The sequence below is a fragment of the Phyllobates terribilis genome, unplaced genomic scaffold, assembly GCF_046119375.1.
Source record: "Phyllobates terribilis strain yellow unplaced genomic scaffold, ASM4611937v1 Scaffold_5__5_contigs__length_657084704, whole genome shotgun sequence".
NCBI classification, from domain to species: domain Eukaryota; kingdom Metazoa; phylum Chordata; class Amphibia; order Anura; family Dendrobatidae; genus Phyllobates; species Phyllobates terribilis.
In genome coordinates this window covers 514,090,155-514,114,120 of record NW_027362765.1, presented here as the reverse complement: position 1 = coordinate 514,114,120, position 23,966 = coordinate 514,090,155, and the positions used below count along the sequence as shown (strand labels likewise).

Genomic DNA, 23,966 nt, shown 5'->3' with positions numbered 1-23,966 from the left:
TGAGAAAATTGGTGGCGGGGGCCCTTTAAAAGTGTGAGCCCTTTAAAAGCGCGGCTGAATCAAATGTAGCGTCGCGCGCATGGCACATTCATTGGTGACAGCGGGCCTGCAGTGACGTGCATGCAGCATACTTACCACGTGAGTCTCTGACACTAAGAGGATGGATTCTTTCTGGGCGGTGACACGCACTGCGCTCTGCTTTCCCGCTGGCTGGCAGACTGTGGTGACGCTGACGCTGCTCTCTCCTGGCCTCTGATACGCGCGCCCACACTCTGCAGTGCTCTCTCTCTGCTCCGGGGCGTCCTATGATACGCCGGCGCCACCGAAGCTGATGTCTCGCTCTGCTCTCCCTGCTCCCGGGCTTCTGATACGGTCCCATCCCGGCTCTATATCTGCCCTGGCCTGCTCCCCTGTAGTAATACCGGCTCCCGACCAGGTGGTGGCACCGCCCCCTTGTCTCCTGCTCTGACTCTGGGCTTTTTTATACCGGCTCCGGGGCTGGATATGTGGAATGTGGCCTGGCCTGGAATTGGAAACAAGGCTGCAGGCCTACAGCTCTCACTGCTTCAATTTCATGTCAAGAGCACCGTGCCAAATAGTCAATGACGTTTTTATGGGTGAGTTATATGGCTGTGTGTGTGTGTATATATGTGTGTGTGTGTGTGTGTGTGTGTGTGTGTGTGTGTGTGTGTGTATATATATGTGTGTGTATATATGTGTGTGTGTGTGTGTATATATATGTGTGTGTATATATATGTGTGTGTGTATATGTGTGTGTATGCCTGCATGTGTGTGTGTGTATATGGCTGTGTGTGTGTGTGTATGCCTGCCTGCATGTGTGTGTGTGTGTGTATATGGCTGTGTGTGTATATGCCTGCATGTGTGTGTGTATATGGCTGTGTGTGTGTGTATATATGCCTGCATGTGTGTATATGTCTGCATGTGTGTGTGTGTGTATATGCCTGCATGTGTGTGTGTGTGTGTGTATGCCTGCATGTGTGTGTGTGTATATGCCTGCATGTGTGTATGTGTATATGCCTGTGACGCGCCCCCTGGGCCTGTGCTGCTTCTGCTGCGCAGGGGGATACCCGGAGCCGGATCTGCTGGGGATAGTAGTCCTCGTGGCGGTGACCCGGTCCGTGCCCAGGGTGTCAAACTAAGCGGCGGAGTTTAGTATAAGATGTTATAGTGTTCGACTACGCCACCCGTTGAATGCGGTTATGAAACCGCCGCTGCAGGGCAGACCGCTGAGGCCGGTGGTACGGTTGTGCAGCGTGGATAGTATAACCCCCAACGGGAGGGGTATGGCCTCAGGGCAGCGGACGTGGATGATGGGGATAGTGGAATTGCTCGCAGGCACCAGGAACCACTCAGAGACGGTGCGGTGTAGTTCAGGGTCTTTACTGGTGGCAAAGGTAGACCCTCCCGGGAGTACTGGCTAGCGATCGGGGCCTGGTCAGTCCGTGAGCAGATAGGATCTCCCCTGGCCAGGCGGAGTTGTAGGCCTCCCCACTAATTGTACTCTTCCTGGCTACCTTGCTAGAAGCGGGTAAAAGTAGCCCACGTCCCTGAGTGTACCGTATGGTGCTCGCCCGTATGGCCGGTGACTCGGGGCCTTCTGGTAGCCTCCGCTCCACGACAGCGGTGCTGGTCCCTTGCGTGTGACCGTGCCTTCGGGTTTCTTGGCCAGAGGACCTGAAATCCCCTGCCGGTCGGTTTCTGCTGCTGGGTATGGCTCAGTCCCCACAGCCTCGGACTCCGTGTCCGGTGAGATCTCTTCAGTCAGGACGAGCTCTACAGCTTCCAGTCTCTGACCCCTTTTATCACTGCTCCCACAGAGCTCCTGATCTTGCTCTCCCTGTATCAGCTCCACTTCAGACCAGACTGTGTCTCTGTCTGGGACTCCTCTTCTTCTCCCTAACCCCGCCTCAGCCCCAGTTTATATAGGGGAAGTTCTTCCCCTCCCAGGACTGGGCAGGAGATGTTGCATGCTTAGGATTCCTGACCAGGAGACCTCCCACCTGCTCACAGACGTAATATTGCTATTACTGTGGTAACCAGACCCCTGGGGTTCCACATTCCCCCCTAGTAAAATTTAGTACTCCGGGACTAAACATATTTTTGAAAACATAACAGGGTATAAACAGGAGCAATACAATAAGGAAAAACACATTAGGGTGGTCACGGCGTGTCCGCAACCGGGTGCAATTTTTGAAGCAAAAAGGGTGTCCATTTCACCAAAGAACAGGGAGCCGTAACCAGGTAGGGGTCTGTTCTGCCCCGAGTCTTTAACAGTCTTTAGTCCGTTCCTGGGTTACGCTCCAAACATATATACAACAGAGTTCCGGTTAATCCACAAAAGACACCTATAAAATAACTAGAAAAAAACATAATTATTTACAAGCAACAGTAAACAGGTAAATACCAATAAAACAGTCTGAACACTTTAGATCCTCCAACGTACGGGCAACTGGCCTCTAGTGGCCCTAGTAGACCTACGGAGCTTACTGACCGGTCCTGAGCTACAGGGTGTAGGAGCTGTCAAAGGTAAGCTGGGCAGCTGTCTACGGACTCTTTGGCTCACTAGGGGCACGGCAGGCTCACTATAAGCAGAGGGTCGATTCTCCTGGTCTGCTTGTGTGGGGTCTTCTGCCTCCTGGACCGGTTGCTCTTCCAGCTCTACCTGTTTTTCCGTAGGCACTTGGGATGCTGGCTGGAGGAAGGTGAGGACGGGTACCACAACAGCGCCATTTCCTTGTGTCCAAGACCGAGGGAAGTCTCCGAGTACAGTACTGACCATCTCTTCCCTTTCCTCTGCGGGTCGAGGGTTTTCTTGATCTTCTTCAGGGTTTCGTAGTTGCTCGGGACACTTCTTCAGGTGATCTCGGGAGACAATGGCTGTGGTTTCTCCTCCATCCTTACTGATTGTGCAGATTTTTGGGTTTTCATGGCTTGATGGCAGTACGGTGTACGGGTCCTTCTCCCACTGGTCGTCCAACTTGTGGAGCCGTCTTTTCCTCTTCAAGACCTGCTCTCCAGGTACCAGGGGAACAGCGGGAGCATGCTGGTTGTAAGTCTTCTCCTGTCTTTCTCTTGCTTGACAGAGACTTCGCTCAACGCTCTCCTGTACTTTCCGGTACTGCTGCTGCCTCTCTGTGTCCCAGTCTGCTTCTGGTGAAGTGTCCTCGGGTGTCAGGACTCCCATATCCAGATCAACAGGCAGCTTACCAGGTCTTGCTCTCATTAGGTAAGCCGGGGTACAGTTGGTAGAACCTACAGGGATGTGGTTGTATAGGTCCACCAGATCAGGCAGTTTCTCAGGCCACAGACTGCGTTCTTCCAGGGGCAATGTTTTCAGAAGGTCTATCACCACCTGGTTCATCTTCTCGCAGAGTCCATTGGTTTGCTGATGATAGGGTGTTGTTCTTATCTTCCGGCAGCCATACAGAGTGCAGAACTCCTGGAAGACTTCCGCTTCAAAGGCAGGTCCTTGGTCCGTCAGCACCTGCTCTGGGTATCCGTGTGGACGGCAGAAGTGCTGCTGGAAGGCTCTAGCTGCTGTTTGAGCCGTTAAGTCCTTGACGGGGACTACAACCAAGAACCGGGAGTAGTGATCCACGATGGTTAACGCATAGACGTAGCCACTTCTGCTGGGGGTCAGTTTTACATGGTCCAAGGCTACCAGTTCCAACGGCTGCCTGGTGACAATGGACTGCAGGGGAGTCTTCTGGCTGGCACGGTCCTTCCTTCTTAGGTTGCATGGGCCACAGTCTCTGCACCACCTCTCGATGGTTCCTCTCATGCCTACCCAGTGGAACCGCCCGCGCAGCAGGAACTCCAGCTTCTTCCATCCGAAGTGCCCAGCTCCGTCGTGGTATGCCTCCAGTACCATTGCCGCGTCTCTTCTTGGCACCACTACTTGCCAGACCAGTTCATGCGTCCGGGAGTTAACCATTCTGCGGCATAACTTCCCCTTGTAAAGGAACAGTCGACTCTTCTCAGCCCACAGTTGCTTGGTCTCCTCCGGAGCGTCTGGGTCAAGGCGGGCATCTGGCTGAGTCAGCATCTACTTCACCAGTCGGACGGCGGGGTCACTGTCTTGCGTTTCTGCCCAGTTGTAATGAGGTAAGGGGTTGAACGTAGCGGATTGCTTACCCCTTACACGGTGGGAATACTGGGTAGTCCCATGACGGTGAAACGCGGGGAGTTCAACTTCTTCCAGTTCCCCTGGATCTTCCCCTACGTCCGGTAGGTTTGGCATTCTGGACAAGGCATCCGCGTTGGTATTGGAGCGTCCTGCCCGGTATTTGATCGTGAACTCATAGTTGGACAGGCGGGCCATCCATCTCTGCTCCAGGGCACCGAGTCTTGCAGTGTCCAGGTGTGTCAACGGGTTGTTATCCGTGTACACGGTGAACCGGGAAGAGGCGAGGTAGTGCTTAAAGCGTTCGGTGACTGCCCACACCACTGCCAGGAACTCTAGCTTGAATGAGCTGTAATTCTCAGGGTTTCTTTCGGTGGGTCGCAGTTTTCGGCTGGCGTAAGCAATTACCCGTTCTCTCCCCTGCTGGATCTGGGACAGTACGGCTCCCAGCCCGATGTTACTTGCGTAGGTGTAGAGGATAAAGGGCTGGCTGTAATCAGGGTACGCCAGGATTTCATCCCCCGTGAGGGCCATCTTCAGCTGGCGGAAGGACTCTTCTTCCAGCTTCTCCCATCTGAAGGGCGGCTTCTGGTTCTTGGCCTTCCTGGACTGGCCTATCAGGAGGTCCTGCATAGGAGCTGCCTTTTTGGTGAAATCGGGAATGAATCTTCGGTAGTAGCCTACCAACCCGAGGAACTGCCGCACTTCCTTTACGCTGGAGGGTCTTGGCCATTCCTTAATCGCGGTGATCTTATCAGGGTCGGGGGCCACTCCGTCAGCACTCACCACGTGTCCCAGGTACTGCACTTTTGGTTTTAGCAGGTGACACTTCGACGGTTTCACCTTCAGACCGTAGTTTGCCAGGGCTTCAAACACCTCCGCCAGGTGTTTCAGGTGGTCCTCGTAGGTTTTGGAATAAACTATAACATCGTCCAGGTACAGCAGGACCGTCTCAAAGTTCCGGTGTCCCAGACAGCATTCCATCAATCGTTGGAAGGTTCCTGGTGCGTTGCAGAGTCCGAACGGCATGCAGGTAAACTCGCTAAGTCCCATCGGGGTGGTGAATGCGGTCTTCTCCCGGTCCGCCTCTGCTACAGGAACCTGCCAGTACCCGCTAGTGAGATCCAAAGTGGAGAAGAAGTTAGCAGATTTTAAAGCAGCCAAAGACTCCTCTATCCTTGGTAAGGGGTATGCATCTTTGTGTGTGATATGGTTGATTTTCCGGTAATCTACACACATTCTCATAGTGTTGTCTTTCTTTATAACCAAGACTAGTGGAGCTGCCCAGGGGCTACAGCTATCCCTGATTACCCCAGCCTCCTTCATGTCTCTAAGCATCCCCTTGGCGTGTTGGTAGTGTGCAGGGGGTACGGGTCGGTATCTCTCCTTTATGGGAGGATGGTTTCCCGTGGGGATGTGGTGTTCTACCCCCTTTACTCGCCCGAAGTCTAGCGGGTGTTTACTAAACACTCTCTCGTACTCTCGAACCACCCGATAGACTCCCTGTTTCTGGTGTGAGGGAGTGGAGTCAGTACCCAAATGCAGTTGCTGACACCAGTCCTCCATTTGTTGCTTAGAGCCGTTACCTTCCTCTGGATGAGATGGAGGCAAGGGTTCCACGGACTGTACAGAATTTTGGTTGATGGTATACAATTTGGCTAGCGTAGCATACCGGGGCAGGTACACTTCCCTCTTCCCGATATTTATTATGCGAACGGGCACCCTCCCATGGCGTACATCAACCACCCCCCGTGCTGTCAAAATGGTGGGCCTACTGTCTGAGTAGACGGGTTCTACCATTGCTTGGTAGTCTCTACCTCTGAGACCAATAGCTACCCGGCACCAAATCATCATCTCACTTTCCGGGGGCATGGCAATAGGGAACGGGTCACACATTCTCACGCTACCTATCTCACCACCGGAGAGTTCCACTTGTTGCCGTCGCATCAGTGCCCGGATCTCTTTTTGGAGCACTCGCTGCTGACCGGAGCTGGCGTTCTTGGCAACCTGCTGTAAAATGAGAATCACCTCTGCAAGACAATTTTCAATCACATTAGTTCCTAGAGTTATCTTTGGGTGACTCTCGCGCTTGTCAATGTCTACAATGATCAGTCCCTGTGCTGCCAGTTCGACTTTACCGATTTTAATGGTCATCTCTTTAAATCCGATCTGTGGCACGGGCTGACCATTGCTGGCGATGATACTCAAGTCGTCGTCTGGGTAGCGGGTTATATCCGAGTCATTCCAGTACTGCTTGAAGAGCACGTACGGGATGGTGGTGACCTGTGACCCGGTGTCAAGTAGGGCACTCATAGGAATGCCATCCAGTACCACAGGCAAGACTGGACGTCCTCCCACGTATTTGTCACGCCAGTTCGATGGGCCTGGTGATCTTATTCCTAGGGGTTGGCCCTCTACCCCAGGTTGTGCCAGTTTAAAGGAAAGTACCTTGCCATATGTCCGGGTTGATTGCAGCGGCGGCAGATGGGTTGTCCGTCCTCGTTGTATCGGTCGCTGGGTCTTCCTCTGGCCAGTGGGGTCCTCCTTGGTCGGCGCCACGGGATATCCTCCGGTCCGGATGCCAGCTGGATCTTCCCTGGAGTAGAAACCTGTAAAGACTGCACAGTTCGGGTTAGCGCGGCAACGCTTTTAGTTAGCTCTTGGACCTGATGGTGCAGGTCTGTAGCCGGGTCATTGTTTAAAGCCTGCGCATCAGCTCCCACAGGCCCTGCCGACAAGGGCGCCGTCTCCTGGTGGTAAGTGGTAGCAGGGCGTTTGTGGGTCACAGCGCCACCTGGTGCCGGTTCTCGGAGCACCCGGATGGCTCTGTCCTTGAACTGTGCAAAGTCCAGATGAGGGTCCTGTAAGGCCATGGCCCGCAACTGGGTTCGGTGGGCATTACAATGTAGACCCTCTATAAATTGTTCAGTCAACAGTTTGTCTTCGTTTCCCATGCCGTCAGGGTCGGCCTGCTTAATGGCTCTCAGGGCCTCTTGTAGGTTTAGCGCATAGTCCCTTATATTCTCATGTGCTCGCTGCTTGCACCCGTAGAATCTAAGCTTGATCTCGGCTGAGGTACGGGTATCAAAGGTGTCCTTCAGCCGGGCTAGTATCTCTGCGACAGTCCTCCTCCTCCCAAGTGGCCAGGACTTTACCTCCCTTTGGGCTGCCCCTGTTAATTGAGCCACCAGGATGCTCACTTTTTGCTCTTCTGTGAGGGGGTACACCTGGAAGAGGCTATCCAGCCTTTCTCTGAAGTCATTTAGGGTATGTGACTCCCCTGAGTACTGGGGTAGCCAGGCTGCCCCGGGATGTAGGGCATGGTGAAAGGCATGACCGCGGCAGCGGTGGTGCTGGCGGTGGCTGTGGCAGTGAAGCTCTCCTCCGTATCCGACATCCTCCTCCCCCCTAGTGGACCGTGGCCTACCTTGCGATGATCCTCTTCCGTAGGCCGCGGCTCCGCAGTGGATCGTCAGGGTTGAGGACCTTCCGTCGCGCTCCTGTGACGTCGGCGTCTGCTGGGTTCCTTCCAGGACCTTACGCAACGTCCGGACGTGAGGCGGGGCTTCGTTTCTCGCGCGCTTTCGGAGTCCACGCCCCTCTTCTTCCCGCGCGGCGTCCTCGAGATGGCGTCCAACGGCGGGAAAACTCCACGGATGGCGGGAAGAAGGCAAAAGATGGCGTCGGATGGTGGGAAAACTCCACGGATGGCGGGAAGAAGGCAAAAGATGGCGTCGGATGGCGGGAATCTTCACCACAGGTAAGTTTAACAGTCTTTTTCAGGCACGCAGTACCCGGTGGTTGCGGGCACGAAATCCTGCCGACTACGCCAAAGTTGATGCGCCCCCCTGGGCCTGTGCTGCTTCTGCTGCGCAGGGGGATACCCGGAGCCGGATCTGCTGGGGATAGTAGTCCTCGTGGCAGTGACCCGGTCCGTGCCCAGGGTGTCAAACTAAGCGGCGGAGTTTAATATAAGATGTTATAGTGTTCGACTACGCCACCCGTTGAATGCGGTTATGAAACCGCCGCTGCAGGGCAGACCGCTGAGGCCGGTGGTACGGTTGTGCAGCGTGGATAGTATAACCCCCAACGGGAGGGGTATGGCCTCAGGGCAGCGGACGTGGATGATGGGGATAGTGGAATTGCTCGCAGTCACCAGGAACCACTCAGAGACGGTGCGGTGTAGTTCAGGGTCTTTACTGGTGGCAAAGGTAGACCCTCCCGGGAGTACTGGCTAGCGATCGGGGCCTGGTCAGTCCGTGAGCAGATAGGATCTCCCCTGGCCAGGCGGAGTTGTAGGCCTCCCCACTAATTGTACTCTTCCTGGCTACCTTGCTAGAAGCGGGTAAAAGTAGCCCACGTCCCTGAGTGTACCGTGTGGTGCTCACCCGTATGGCCGGTGACTCGGGGCCTTCTGGTAGCCTCCGCTCCACGACAGCGGTGCTGGTCCCTTGCGTGTGACCGTGCCTTCGGGTTTCTTGGCCAGAGGACCTGAAATCCCCTGCCGGTCGGTTTCTGCTGCTGGGTATGGCTCAGTCCCCACAGCCTCGGACTCCGTGTCCGGTGAGATCTCTTCAGTCAGGACGAGCTCTACAGCTTCCAGTCTCTGACCCCTTTTATCACTGCTCCCACAGAGCTCCTGATCTTGCTCTCCCTGTATCAGCTCCACTCCAGACCAGACTGTGTCTCTGTCTGGGACTCCTCTTCTTCTCCCTAACCCCGCCTCAGCCCCAGTTTATATAGGGGAAGTTCTTCCCCTCCCAGGACTGGGCAGGAGATGTTGCATGCTTAGGATTCCTGACCAGGAGACCTCCCACCTGCTAACAGACGTAATATTGCTATTACTGTGGTAACCAGACCCCTGGGGTTCCACACCTGCATGTGTGTGTGTGTATATGCCTGCATGTGTGTGTATATGCCTGCATGTGTGTGTATATGTGTGTGTGTATATACGCCTGACTGTGTGTATATATGCCTGCCTGTGCGTATATATGCCTGCCTGTGTGTGTACATATGCCTGCTTGCGTGTGTGTACTGTATATGCCTGCATGTGTTTGTGTGTATGTATTTGAGTGCCTGCATGTCTACGTGTGTATATATGTCTTCACACGTGTGCGTACTTCCCTGTGTGTCTGCATGACTGTGTGTGATTGTCTGAGTGTGTCTGAGCATGACTGTGTGTGCATTTCTGTGCGTGCTTGCCTGTGTGTGTACATGTCCCCATTTCTGTGAGTATGTGTATCTGCGTGTGTACATTAAGGCTCTTTCACATGTCCTGATATTTATGGGACTGGAGATATCCGTGTCCACCTGTGTGTCATCCGTGTGACACGTACCAGCGCTTGGGAATCAGTGTACAGTTAGCGCTGTTCCCAAGAGCCGGGTGCTGAGCGCTGCCCTCATCATAGATCCCTGCCGGTGCTGCGATCAGCAGCAGCAGGGTCAATGATGAGAGTAGTAGTCTACTCCCTTCGTGTCCAACTGTAAAAATAGGAATAAAATAAAAGAATCCTTATACTCACCTCTCCTAAGCGTCACCCGCTGTAATCCGTGTGAGCGCTCACGCCGAGGAGAATGACTCCTGCAGCGAGCAGGCCCCGGAGCTGCGCTCAGTGATTGACAGGGCACCCCTTGTTGAGCGCAGCTCCGGGGCCCACTCGCTGCAGGAGTCGTTCTCCTCGGCGTGAGCGCTCGCACGGATTACAGCGGGTGACGCTTAGGAGAGGTGAGTATAAGGATTTTTTTATTTTATTCCTATTTTTACAGTTCTACACGGCGGGAGTAGACTACTACTCTCATCATTGACCCTGCTGCTGCTTATCGCAGCGCCGGTAGGGATCTATGATGAGAGCAGCATTCAGCAGCTGGTGCTTAGGAAGAGCGCTGTCATCAGTGTGCGGGATGTTTTGTGGGAGGTGCAGCAGGTAAAAACATTCATTTGAATGGGTCTACGTGTACCAATGTCTCTGGTACGTGTGGAAAGTGTCACCGCATGTACTGACGTGTGAAAGAGCCCTTAGTATGTGTCTGTGTGCGCTTGTTTTCGTGTGTGTAAGCGCTTTTCTGCATGTCTGTGTGGTCTTGCGAAGATTTATTATATTTGGGGAGAGATGGGAGAGAAATTTTAGGAGACAGAATGGGGAGATGTGTGAAGAAACAGTATGGTGAACCAGAGGAGGGGTGGGAATGAGTGCAGGAACAGAATGGGGAAGGGGGATGTATGAGGAAACAGTATGGAGAGTCGGGGAATAGTGTGAGGAGACAGTATGGAGGGAGAAAAGTGTGAGGTGACACAGCACAGAGACTAGGTAGTGTGGGGGAAGGTATAGAGATGCGGCAGTATGTGGGAAACAGTGTGAGGGCACAGAAAGGGCGGAACAGTATGCTGAGGAGGGGGGAGTGTGATGAAGGGGCACAGTATAGAGACTGGACAGTATAGGGGGGACACAGTGTGAAGAGGGGGCCCAGTATGGTAAGGAGAGGACAGTGTGGAGAGCAGGTACCATAAGAGGGGTAGAGTGTATGTCATGTTTTGTGCAGGGAGCATTGTAAGAGTTAGGTTTATTCAGGGGCTCAGTGTAGATATTTTTATTCAGGAGCATTATAATGACACTGCTATCTTTAAGGGCATCGTGTGGGGATGTGCTGCAGAAGACCGGAGAAGATGGAAGTCTGCAGAGACGAGCTGTGGATGAGAAAAGTCATCATGGAGTCTGGACAAGAGGAAGAAAAGAAAGAGAACAACTCTAATCAGAGAAAACGTCTCAGGTAAGATACCTGGATGTAAATGTTCATCTGTGATCCTGCCTGTGTCTCATCAGTACTGTGGTTCCTGTATGGTCCGCAGTCTGATGATGACTGATAACTCCCAGTATCTCTATTGTTAATTACATACTGGGAGTTGTAGGTTTATGCGATACAAAGATATATGGGGCTGACCTGACATTACAAATGATGGTGGTTCAGATGATGCATTCATGTACTGATGTGTTTGTGTGCATCTGCGTATCTGGAATAATATGTATTTTTGTAAGATGCGTGTATGTAACTGTGCATTGTGGTGTGTAATAACATTCATATGCTTGAGGCACCTTTACTAAATCTATTAGGTCTCATGTGTTAAGGAATTCCATTTGTCTTTCCACATTTAGGAACAGACAAGTGAAATTCGCTAACCTTGTCATAACTGTCACCATTGGGATCTGCTTGTATGGAGCGGGTTCAGGAGCTGAGCCTGCTCCATACCGGGCAGATGTCGGCTGTGTTACATAGCCGGCGTCTGCCTGTAACAGCAGTGATCAGAGCTCGCCTTGATTGCTGCTGTTTTGAGTATTTAAGTGCCCTTGTCAATCACTGACAGCGGCATTTAGATAGCACAATGGCCGGTGCATGCAGTCACCTGCTCCCTTCAGCCCCCTGTGACGCAGTTGCAGGTTGCTGATGGGTTGCCAGTAGTGCTGAGTGAGCGTGGTCGGATAAGAAACATTACAGTCACCGCGAACTACAAAGTGAGCGTGCTGCAATAACGTCCGGCACCTTGATTGTGACACTTCCATGGAGCCCAACCTCAGGCTGAGCTTCATTGAATGACTAACATGGTAGCAGCACCTGGCAACTAGTGCTGAGTGAGTTTGGTCGGATAAGGTGTGATCCCAGCATGCTCGGGTGTTATCCGAGTATCTTGTAGTGCTCTGCTAATATGATCGAGTCCCTGCAGTAACATGTTTTGCGGCGGTAGACAGAAGCAACACATGCAGGGATTACCTAACAAACAGGCAATTCCTGCATGTGTTGCGTCTGTCTACCGCCCCAAAACATGCTACCCCGGGGACTCGAGAATAGTAGCAGAGCACTACAAGATACTCAGAAAACACCCGAGCTTGCTGGGATCACACCTTATCCGACCACGCTCGCTCAGCACTAGTTGCCAGATGCTGTTGCCATGTTAGTCATTCAATGAAGTTCAGCCTGAGGTTGGCCTCCATGGAAGATGTCACAATCAAGGTGCTGGACGTTATTGCAGCACCCTCACTTTGTAGTTCGCGGTGACTGTAATGTCTCCCTCCTTGCACCGATCCTATGACAGGAAGCGAGTGGTGGCAGGGAGAATAAAATGTAATTTTCTCTGTGTAGCCAATGCTTTTCCAATAAGCCATCTAACCAGGCTTTAAACCCTATTTACCTTCAGATTACCCCTATATCTGCAGATAAATAGCGTTTTTCAAGGTGACAAGTTACCATTAAAGGGACTCTGGCAGTACGGAATGACTGTTCGAAGAAAGTCCTGCCGCTTGGTGCTCCACAGCGCGGCCAATCATGTAACTATAGTACATTATAGAAAAGCATAACAAGTAATAAAACCGTTTATGGTGGGCTGTAGTGTGGGCCCCTGGAGTCAGTTCCCCTGGTGGGCCCTAGGCACCCCAGTCCGACCCTGAGCAAGACACAATGTCCCAGATGTGCTCAATCGGATTCAGGTCTGGGGAACGGGCGGGCCAGTCCATAGCTTCAATGCCTTCATTTTGCAGGAACTGCAGACACACTCCAGCCACATGAGGTCTGGTATTATCCTGCATTAGGAGGAACCCAGGGCCAACCGCACCAGCATATGGTCTCACAAGGGGTCTGAGGATCTCATCTCTGTACCTAATGGCAGTCAGCCTACCTCTTGCGAGCACATGGAGGGCTCTGCGGCCCTCCAAAGAAATGCCACCCCACACCATTACTGACCCACTGCCAAACCGGTCATGCTGAAGGATGTTGCAGGCAGCAGATCACTCTCCACGGCGTCTCCAGACTCTGTCACGTCTGTTACATGTGCTCAGTGTGAACCTGCTTTCATCTGTGAAGAGCACGGGGCGCCAGTGGTGACGTTGCCAATCCTGGTGTTCTGTGGCAAATGCCAAGCATCCTGCACAATGTTGTGCTGTAAGCACAACCCCCATCTGTGGACGTCGGGCCCTCATACCACCCTCATGGAGTCTGTTTCTAACCGTTTGTGCAGACACATGCACATTTGTGGCCTTCTGGAGGTCATTTTGCAGGGCTCTTGCAGTGCTCCTCCTGTTCTTCCTTGCACAAAGGCGGAGGTAGCGGTCCTGCTGCTGGATTGTTGCCCTCCTACGGCCCCCTCCACGTCTCCTAGTGCACTGGCCTATCTCTTGGTAGCGCCTCCAGACTCAGGACACTACGCTGACAGACACAGTAAACCTTCTTGCCACAGCTTACATTGATGTGCCATCCTGGATGAGCTGCACTACCTGAGCAACTTCTGTGGGTTGTAAAGTCCGTCTCATGCTACCACGAGTGTGAAAGCACAACCAACATTCAAAAGTGACCAAAACATCAGCCAGAAAGCATTGGTACTGAGATGTGGTCTGTGGTCCCCACCTGCAGAACCACTCCTTTATTGAGGGTGTCTTGATAATTGCCAATAATTTCCATCTATTCTCTATTCCATTTGCACAACAGCATGTGAAATTGATTATCAATCAGTGTTGCTTCCTAAGTGGACAGTTTGATTTCACAGAAGTTTGATTTACTTGGAGTTATATTCTGTTGTTTAAGTGTTCCCTTTATTTTTTTGAGCAGTGTATATATATATATATATATATATATATATATATATATATATATATATATATATATATATATACATATATATACATACATACATACATATACACACACAGGGTGGTCCAAAAGTAGGTGGCCAGAAAGTGTAATAAGGTTATGGAGGGGGAGATTTATCAAGCACTAAATTGCAGCCGTCTGTCTGGATCATCCTCCAATACACCATGAATTAGACGTGGACGATAAGCTTTCCACCCAATAGATTTCAGGATTCGCATGATAGAAGCTCCTGAAATTCCCAATTCCAAAGAGGCTCTTCTGGTGGACTTTTTTGGACTCTGAACAAATGTTTCAGCAACAAGTTGTTTATTATCTTCTGTATAGACTGTTTTGGGTCGACCAGTTTTTGGAGCATTAAGGATTGAGCCAGTGGCATTTAATTCGTCACGAATGCGGTAAATGATTTGTCTCTTTGGGGCTTGAGTACCAAATGTTTCAACCCAATTTTCTCTAACGGTTTCAGCATTTTGAGATTTCCAATACTCTGTTAAAATCAATTTTCTTTGATCTGTATTTAAATTATTTGCCATTATGTGTTATCTGAATTATCTGAAAAGAAAACAGATTTGGGGGAGATCTATCGGTGAACACTAGATCTGTGAAACTGGCTCAGTTGCCCTAAGCAACCAATCAAATTCCACCTTTCATTTTCCAAAGAGTCTGTGAGGAATGAAAAGTGGAATCTGATTGGTTGCTAAGGGCAACTGAGCCAGTTTCGCTTTACACCATGTTTGATAAATCTCCCCCTTCATAACCTTATTACACTTTCTGTCCACCTACTTTTGGACCACCCTGTATATACAGTACAGACCAAAAGTTTGGACACACCTTCTCATTTAAAGATTTTTCTGTATTTTCATGACTATGAAAATTGTACATTCACACTGAAGGCATCAAAACTATGAATTAACACATGTGGAATTATATACTTAACAAAAAAGTGTGAAACAACTGAAAATATGTCTTATATTCTAGGTTCTTCAAAGTAGCCACCTTTTGCTTTGATGACTGCTTTGCACACTCTTCGCATTCTCTTGATGAGCTTCAAGAGGTAGTCACCGAAAATGGTTTTCACTTCACAGGTGTGCCCTGTAAGGGTTTAATAAGTGGGATTTCTTGCCTTATAAATGGGGTTGGGACCATCAGTTGTGTTGTGCAGAAGTCTGGTGGATACACAGCTGATAGTCCTATTGAATAGACTGTTAGAATTTGTATTATGGCAAGAAAAAAGCAGCTAAGAAAAACCAGTGGCCATCATTACTTTAAGAAATGAAGGCCAGTCAGTGCGAAAAATTGGGAAAACTTTGAAAGTGTCCCCAAGTGCAGTTGCAAAAACCATCAAGCGTTACAAAGAAACTGGCTCACATGAGGACCGCCCCAGGAAAGGAAGACCAAGAGTCACCTCTGCTTCTGAGGATAAGTTTATCCGAGTCACCAGCCTCAGAAATCGCAGGTTAGCAGCAGCTCAGATTAGAGACCAGGTCAATGCCACACAGAGTTCTAGAAGGAGACACATTTCTACAACAACTGCTAAGAGGAGACTTTGTGCAGCAGGCCTTCATGGTAAAATAGCTGCTAGGAAACCACTGCTAAGGACAGGCAACAAGCAGAAGAGACTTGTTTGGGCTAAAGAACACAAGGAATGGACATTAGACCAGTGGAAATCTGTGCTTTGGTCTGATGAGTCCAAATTTGAGATCTTTGGTTCCAACCACCGTGTCATTGTGCAACGCAGAAAAGGTGAACGAATGGACTCTACATGCCTGGTTCCCACCGTGAAGCATGGAGGAGGAGGTGTGATGGTGTGGGGGTGCTTTGCTGGTGACACTGTTGGGGATTTGTTCAAAATTGAAGGCATATTGAACCAGCATGGCTACCACAGCATCTTACAGCGGCATGCTATTCCATCCAGTTTGCGTTTAGTTGGACCATCATTGATTTTTCAACAGGACAATGACCCCAAACACACCTCCAGGCTGTGTAAGGGCTATTTGACCAAGAAGGAGAGTGATGCGGTGCTACGCCAGATGACCTGGCCCCCACAGTCACCAGACCTGAACCCAATCGAGATGGTTTGGGGTGAGCTTGACCGCACAGTGAAGGCAAAAGGGCCAACAAGTGCTAAGCATCTCTGGGAACTCCTTCAAGATTGTTGGAAGACCATTTCCAGTGACTACCTCTTGAAGCTCATCAAGAGAATGCCAAGAGTGTGCAAAGCAGTCATCAAAGCAAAAGGTGGCTACTTTGAAGAACCTAGAATATAAGACATATTTTCAGTTGTTTCACACTTTTTTGGTAAGTATATAATTCCACATGTGTGAATTCATAGTTTTGATGCCTTCAGTGTGAATGTACAATTTTCATAGTCATGAAAATACAGAAAAATCTTTAAATGAGAAGGTGTGTCCAAACTTTTGGTCTGTACTGTATATATATATATTATATATACACACATATATGTATATAGTATTGATAGAGCGTGGTCCCTTATAACGATTTCCTCTTTTGGGTTAAGTAGCTCCAGTACAACCGTGACCTGTGCTCTAGGCACCAACAAAGATGCAGTATCAAGTGCATCAACTTCAAAAACTCTGCTGTATCTTTTCGCTAACGCCAATAAAACTTGTGCACCTTTGTAAGTCTTAATTGGCCTTAGGATCTAGTTTTACTGACAGTAGTTTAAAACCTTTAGTAAAACTGTTTTGATAGAAAACTAAGTATCACCAACGCAATAAGCACATAAATTATCAACATGATCGGAAAGTTCAATAGAACCTCTTTCTTCTACAATACCTTGACAGGTGTGGTTATCCTCAGACATGATAAGGCCCCTTGGGCACAGACACTGGTATGAATCACCGAGTGGAGCACAGGTATGACTGCAGCCTCCATTGTTGTTCTGACATCCCTGAATATCTAATGTAGAAATAAAATTCAGGAATATATATAAAAAAAAAAAATAGCTCAATGATCAGCAAAGACATAAAACTAGAGAAAAAGTAAGATTATTATGTAAAATAGTTTAAACGTTTATGGACAGAGGCTATTTTGTACTTCAATATGCCCCATTAACATTTAGAAAGTTTTCTTGTAGGAGCTAATTATAATCCAGCTGTTGAAGTGAATGAGGGTGGGTTAGGTTTTTTAAGGCGTTTTGAGGTAACAACCCACTTACCATGATAGAATAGTAGTATGCCATGGGGTGGAAATAGGTTAAGCAATACTGACTAAAAAAATGGAAAACAATGCTTAATGGGAACTTGTCACTTTGTACATGCAGTCCGATCAGTGGACAGCAAGCTGCCTCTAATTTCATTTTGTCTTCCATGTCCATTTAGCATCTATTAAAGGGTTTGTAAATGAAAAGTCTTCAGTCATTCTGAGTGAATTGTGACGATTTACATACTTGCGTTCATGTTCCAATCAGACTTATCCGAATTCTCTCATTAGTAGAGAATGGAGAGAAGCGGGGTGAAACTAGTCGGCACGTGACCACAAGTATGGAAACATTTTCTCACGTGACAACCTATCTGCATAGGGATTACAGGGGAATCGTGACTGTGTGCGCATTGTCATGATTGACAGTCTGCAGTCACAGGGAGTCCATTTCAGTCTGGACAACGTCTTTAAGCAAAAGTTATAAGGTATTAAAAAAAAAAAACTTTAAGTTTGGCATTTTCTTAATCACATTGATCCACATAATACTGTATACTGATACACCCCCCTCCACCCAAAAATGGGAAAAAACCTGCAATTTTGCACTTATCACTCCAAAAACGAATACATATTTATTACATAAAAGTAATTCTCTGCACTGAACTGGGAAAAAATATAAAAGTTATTGCTCTCAGAAGGCCAAATGAAAATAATTAAAAAAATCTTTTTATCATAAAGGGCAATATTGGCTGCTGTGGTAAGGGCATAAAATCAAGCTGTACACTTATCTGACAGTAGTGGTAAGAACTGCGGTCGATTTCCAAGAGCATTCTGAATATAGCCATGTATATGAATGGTGAAAGATATGAAATAACTGAAGATTACCACAAATATAATGAAGGAAGAGTTTGAAAAACTTCTCAACTTTTAATGTTCTTTCAAATATGTAGCCGGATTTTCATTCTTAAAGCACCACTCCAGCCTCGTTCTGGCTCTCATAGACTTGCATTGAGAGATTGTGACAAAGCCTCTGAGTTCCGGCCACTCAGAAGCTGTGCTCACAAGATGGCACCACTGGACCGGACTGGTGCCAAGAAATGGTGAAGATGCCGAAGGGTGATTATTTGACTGGGGCAGGGGACTTGCACTTAACGCATCACTCTAGTGGTGAAGAAAGAGCAAAAAGCTGGAGTGGTGCTTTAAAGGAAGCAACTACTGTATTTTTTGGACTATAAGACACACTTTTTTCCTCCAAAAGTTTGGATGAAAGTGGGGGGTGCATCTTATAGTCCGAATGTACCTTATGTTGCTGTGGATGCAGGGGGCAGCAGCGGTGGAGGTACTGGTCACAGAAGGCAGGAGCCGCCTGCTGCAGTTTACACTGTGCCCGCTGTTAAAGAGATTGAATATTCACTGCTTCCCATGCCCATGGGAGTGGGGAGCAGTGAAAATTCATTTTCCTGAATAGCGGGCACAGTGTTAGCTGCAGCCACCGGCTTTCTTCAGCTACTCGGCGATCACGTGTGCCCACAACAAAAGAAAATGAATATTCACTGCTCCCCACTTCTGTGGTGAGCAGTGAATATTCATTTTATTTAACAGCAGGCACACGTGATCGCCCAACCACTGAAGGAAGCCTGCAGCTAACACTGTGCTCGCTATTAAAGAAAATTAATATTCACTGCTCCCCACGCACATAGTGCCGGGCGTGGGGAGCAGTGAATATTATGGTAGGTGACCTCAGCGTGTGAGGGTGCATGTCAGTGACATCATGCGCTGCTTACATGTTGAGATCAGCTGCTAGCAGCAGAACAAGACGCAGCGCTGGAGCAGAGACGAGGTGAGTAGAATCCTTTATTTTTTTATGTGTTCGGCTTGAGGGGGCCATATACACCATGATGGGGGGTCATGTATACTATGATGAGGATGAGAGAGCCATGCATACAAGGATGGGGATGAGGAGGCCATGCATGCCAGAATGGGGATGAGGGGACCATCTATACCAGGATGGGGATGAGGGAGTCATGTATACCAGGATGGGGATGAGGGGTTCTTGCATACGAGAATGGGGATGAGGAGGCCATGCATACCAGAATGGGAATGAGGGGGCCATCTATACCAGGATGGGGATGAGGGAGTCATGTATACCAGGATGGGGATGAGGGGGCCATGTATACCAGGATGAGGATGAGGGGGCCATGTATATGTAGCACCCTGAGGATTCGGCTGCTACAGGGGTATTGCACCTCAAGCCAGAGGTGTGATATTCCACTCCCGGGTGAGGATGGAGTGTGGAACTGAGCTCAGTAGGCTGCATGCACTACACACATCCCATTTCCGAGGAACAGACCGATGGTACTCCCACTAGAGAAATGTGCAGGTACGACAGTGTCTGTTCCTGGCTGGAGTGGGAGGGGGGTGGAACATCCCAGTAGTGTAGGGGCAGATAGGGGGAGCAGTCTGGGTAGTGCTAGGAGCTCATTGGGTGCTGGTCACCTGAGCTCACACATAGAGGGAGTATATAAGGTGGGCACCATCTTAGGACAGGGTCTTTTGCAGAGTGAGGTCAGTCTGTCAGAGCAGAGCAGAGGAGAAGAGCAGCTCCAAGGCCCAGAGAGAGAGAGGAGAAAGAAGGACCCAGAGGGGGAGAAAGAAGGAACTCCAAGAGCCCAAATTAGACCAGAGGGTGAAGAGTTGGCAACAGGGTACCGGATCCCAAGCTGGCAGAGGCTACAGCACACCTTAGCCAGGAACCGGAGGTCGTGGGCAGGACCGATCTGCCACGATCACCCACTAAATCCACCCGGAAGGCAGACCAGGAATAGGGTCAGGGAACCCAGAGACAAGGGTTTACCACCAAGAGGCCCGAGGGAGCCGGACATAGGTGGATCCCTGGTGGGGAAGGCCAGAGAAGAGGACAGGACAGAAAGGGAGCTCAGGACCACGCTCCAGAATCACCTGGGGGTTGGCTGAGTCCAGGACCTGGTGGACGCAGCACGGCTCGGGTGGTCACTTAAGGCCGGAGTGACCAGAACAACTGCAGTAAGTAAACAAACCCTGAACTGCACAGCCCGACTCTGAGTCTCATTTCAATCCTCGCTGCACCATCACAACCCCCATCCTCTGCAACTGACCCCCTGAGGCTATACCCCTCCCGTTGGGGGTTATACTACCTGAGCTGCACATACATCACCAGCCTCAGCGGACCCTGCTGCAGCGGCGGCCGTATTGACCGCAATTCAACGGGTGGCGTAGTCGACATAAAAGAACATCTAGTAACATCTATAAGGACTGCCACACACTGAGTTTGACACCCTGGGCACGGACCGGGTCACAGCCACTCGGAGACTACAACCCCCATCTGATCCGGCTCCGGGTATCCCTAACAGCACTGGCCCAGGGGGCGCGTCAACTTTGGCGTAGCCGGCAGGATCTCGTGCCCGCAACAACCGGGTACTGCGTGCCTGAAGAAAAGTTCATCGTTACCTTAAAAAGAAGTCTCCCGCCGGTTCCGGAGGGTCCCCGCCAACGGACCCCATCACAGGTCGTTTCCCGCCGGTTGTCCGCCATTTGCAGCTTTTTCCCGCCATCCATGGAGTTTCCCGCCATTGGGAGACGATTCCCGCCATTTCCAAAGATTTCCCGCCTTGGAAGAGCGGACGCCATTATGGGCGTGCCAGAGGGTGGCAAGAGGTCACCTCCCATCGTGGGCCAGGTCGAAGAATGGCGCCAAAAGCGGAAACCGCGCCCACCAACAGAGACTGTGATGCTGGAAGTGTCCATCAGCGTAAGAGAACTGCCCCTGGAACTGACAATCACTAAGTTGCCCCGGGACCACCCTCGATGTGGGCGGAGACAGAAGAAGAGAACAAAGATGGGTGTCGCCTGGAGCAGTCTGGAGAGAGCGCACCCGGAGACAAGACGTCTGGAAGAGAGTCCAGAGAGAGCCTACCCGGAGATGGAGGGAGAGTCAGGCAGCACCGACCCAGTGGTCAGGAGCCTGTTGCAGGTCGCCACTCCAGAAGGCCTGCTGGAGATCCTAGCACAGCTCCCCCGAGACCGGGAGTGTGCACAGACCGCGCTGGAGGGCCTCGCACGGAGGATGGCCCGGGTGCAGCGGGAGACGTTGGCGGAGTGGAGCCGAGAGATGGCCCAGCAGACCGAAACCCGTCAGCGGAGCACGCCACCCGAGACGAGGAGACAGACCGCCTCTGAGGATGGCGCAGGAGGAATGAAGGCAGGAGACGGCGCCGAGAAGGGAGCTGAACGGACGGAGGCAGGTAAAGGGGACGTCTCTACCCCGAGCCGGGAAACCGCGTGCCTGCCCCAGCTCCCCGTCGCAGAGCCCGAAATTCCCCCTGCCGTGCCCGTCGCTGCATCGTCACCGCCGCCGACTAGGCCTCAACCGGAAACCGCGGCCGCGACCCCTGTGACGTCACACGCCTCGACCTCGAGCGTCGCCAAGCAGGAAATACCACCGGCCTGGTCACAAGGCCTAGTACACCCGGGCGTCGCAATTCTAACAGCGCCCCCTACCTCCGCTGAGCCACCGGCCTGGTCGCAGGGCCGAGTAACCCAGGGCGCCGCCGTTCTTACGGTGCCCTTTGCCTTTAAGGTGCCCCAAGCCTGGTCGCAAGGCCTGGTCGACCCGGGCGCAGCTACCATCAACGCGCCCTCAACCTCTAGAGTGCCGCACCTGGGTGAAAATCTATTTGCCCAGCATACGTGCCCGGATGGGCAGCCCTTTATATGGCCACCGGAGTTTCACTATCCCCGACTCCGGAAAGAGAGACCCCTAGACGAGCCCCTGATTCCGGCTCCGAAGCCTGTAAAGAGGACCTCGCCCCCGCTGGAGGAGGCACAGTTCGAGTGGGACCCCACCGGAGAAGACCTCATGGGGTTCACTCAGGAGACTCGGGCGGCCGCAGCAGAACGTGCAGAGTGCTGCCGGCAGCAGCTCGAGGTCTTCGAGAGGGAGCGGAGAGAGAGGCGGGTCCGGAAACAACAAGCGCGGATAAGGAGCGCGGAGCAGAAGAGCCGGACCAGGAGGAATCCCCGTGCAGCTCATGGTCCCCCTTCCACCGGGACTGTGATAAAATTCAACATGCAGCACGGATGGGGCTTTATCAGAGACCATCATACCCCCGGCGACGTCTTTGTAACTCGCAGAGACGTAGAAAGCCATCTGCCGGAGGGACACAGAGGTCGTGACCTGTATGTAGGGGACGAGGTCACCTTCACCCGGCACAAGTGTGCCAAAGGACCCTACGCCCTCCATGTGCATCGCCTGACGGAGGAGGAGCAAGAGGACCCGGACGGGTCTGAAGAATCTAAAGAAAGAGCAGGAGGACGCCGTCGTTGAGTACGGTAGAGAGAGACTGTACATAGTTACCCGTCAGGGTATAAGAACTGTTCTAGTTAAAATATAGTCCCCGTTGGGACCAGCCAAGTGAACTGTTAACCCCGTGTGTCCCTAGTTCCTAATACCTGGCCGAGGACTGAGAGCGGCCATATTCCCTTGTATATAGTTGCGCTTCCTAAGGCGCCCCCTACCGGTTTTATAGGAAACCGTGTTTCTTCAAGAGACTGTCGCACTTTACCCGGTCACAAGTTGCACCGTGGCCGGAGGAACAAGAGTGTTATTTATGATAAGTTTTATATGAAAAGTTTATGCTGATAATATATGATGTTTTATATGTTTATGTTTATGAAAAAAAAATGTATGTTTGTGGATGTTTATATCTTACAGCCCGAGGACGTGCTGTGATTTACCAGGGGGGAATGTAGCACCCTGAGGATTCGGCTGCTACAGGGGTATTGCACCTCAAGCCAGAGGTGTGATATTCCACTCCCGGGTGAGGATGGAGTGTGGAACTGAGCTCAGTAGGCTGCATGCACTACACACATCCCATTTCCGAGGAACAGACCGATGGTACTCCCACTAGAGAAATGTGCAGGTACGACAGTGTCTGTTCCTGGCTGGAGTGGGAGGGGGGTGGAACATCCCAGTAGTGTAGGGGCAGATAGGGGGAGCAGTCTGGGTAGTGCTAGGAGCTCATTGGGTGCTGGTCACCTGAGCTCACACATAGAGGGAGTATATAAGGTGGGCACCATCTTAGGACAGGGTCTTTTGCAGAGTGAGGTCAGTCTGTCAGAGCAGAGCAGAGGAGAAGAGCAGCTCCAAGGCCCAGAGAGAGAGAGGAGAAAGAAGGACCCAGAGGGGGAGAAAGAAGGAACTCCAAGAGCCCAAATTAAACCAGAGGGTGAAGAGTTGGCAACAGGGTACCGGATCCCAAGCTGGCAGAGGCTACAGCACACCTTAGCCAGGAACCGGAGGTCGTGGGCAGGACCGATCTGCCACGATCACCCACTAAATCCACCCGGAAGGCAGACCAGGAATAGGGTCAGGGAACCCAGAGACAAGGGTTTACCACCAAGAGGCCCGAGGGAGCCGGACATAGGTGGATCCCTGGTGGGGAAGGCCAGAGAAGAGGACAGGACAGAAAGGGAGCTCAGGACCACGCTCCAGAATCACCTGGGGGTTGGCTGAGTCCAGGACCTGGTGGACGCAGCACGGCTCGGGTGGTCACTTAAGGCCGGAGTGACCAGAACAACTGCAGTAAGTAAACAAACCCTGAACTGCACAGCCCGACTCTGAGTCTCATTTCAATCCTCGCTGCACCATCACAACCCCCATCCTCTGCAACTGACCCCCTGAGGCTATACCCCTCCCGTTGGGGGTTATACTACCTGAGCTGCACATACATCACCAGCCTCAGCGGACCCTGCTGCAGCGGCGGCCGTATTGACCGCAATTCAACGGGTGGCGTAGTCGACATAAAAGAACATCTAGTAACATCTATAAGGACTGCCACACACTGAGTTTGACACCCTGGGCACGGACCGGGTCACAGCCACTCGGAGACTACAACCCCCATCTGATCCGGCTCCGGGTATCCCTAACAGCACTGGCCCAGGGGGCGCGTCATATACCAGGATGAGGATGAGGGGGTCATGTATACCTGGAATGGGG

The 23,966-nt window shown here is 51.1% G+C and overlaps 1 protein-coding gene across 2 annotated transcripts in view; it reads right to left on the bottom strand.

Moving 5' to 3' along the window:
• Nucleotides 1-23,966, bottom strand: part of OIT3 (oncoprotein induced transcript 3) — a 100,353-nt gene that overhangs the window by 67,609 nt on the left and 8,778 nt on the right. The window contains exon 5 of one of the 2 annotated variants that reach the window (XM_073685653.1): nt 16,571-16,693. The exons of the other annotated variant lie outside the window; for it this stretch is intronic. Within the exon in view, the coding sequence (XP_073541754.1) occupies nt 16,571-16,693 (123 nt within the window). The remainder of the gene's footprint in view (nt 1-16,570; nt 16,694-23,966) is intronic. 2 annotated transcript variants of the gene reach the window in all.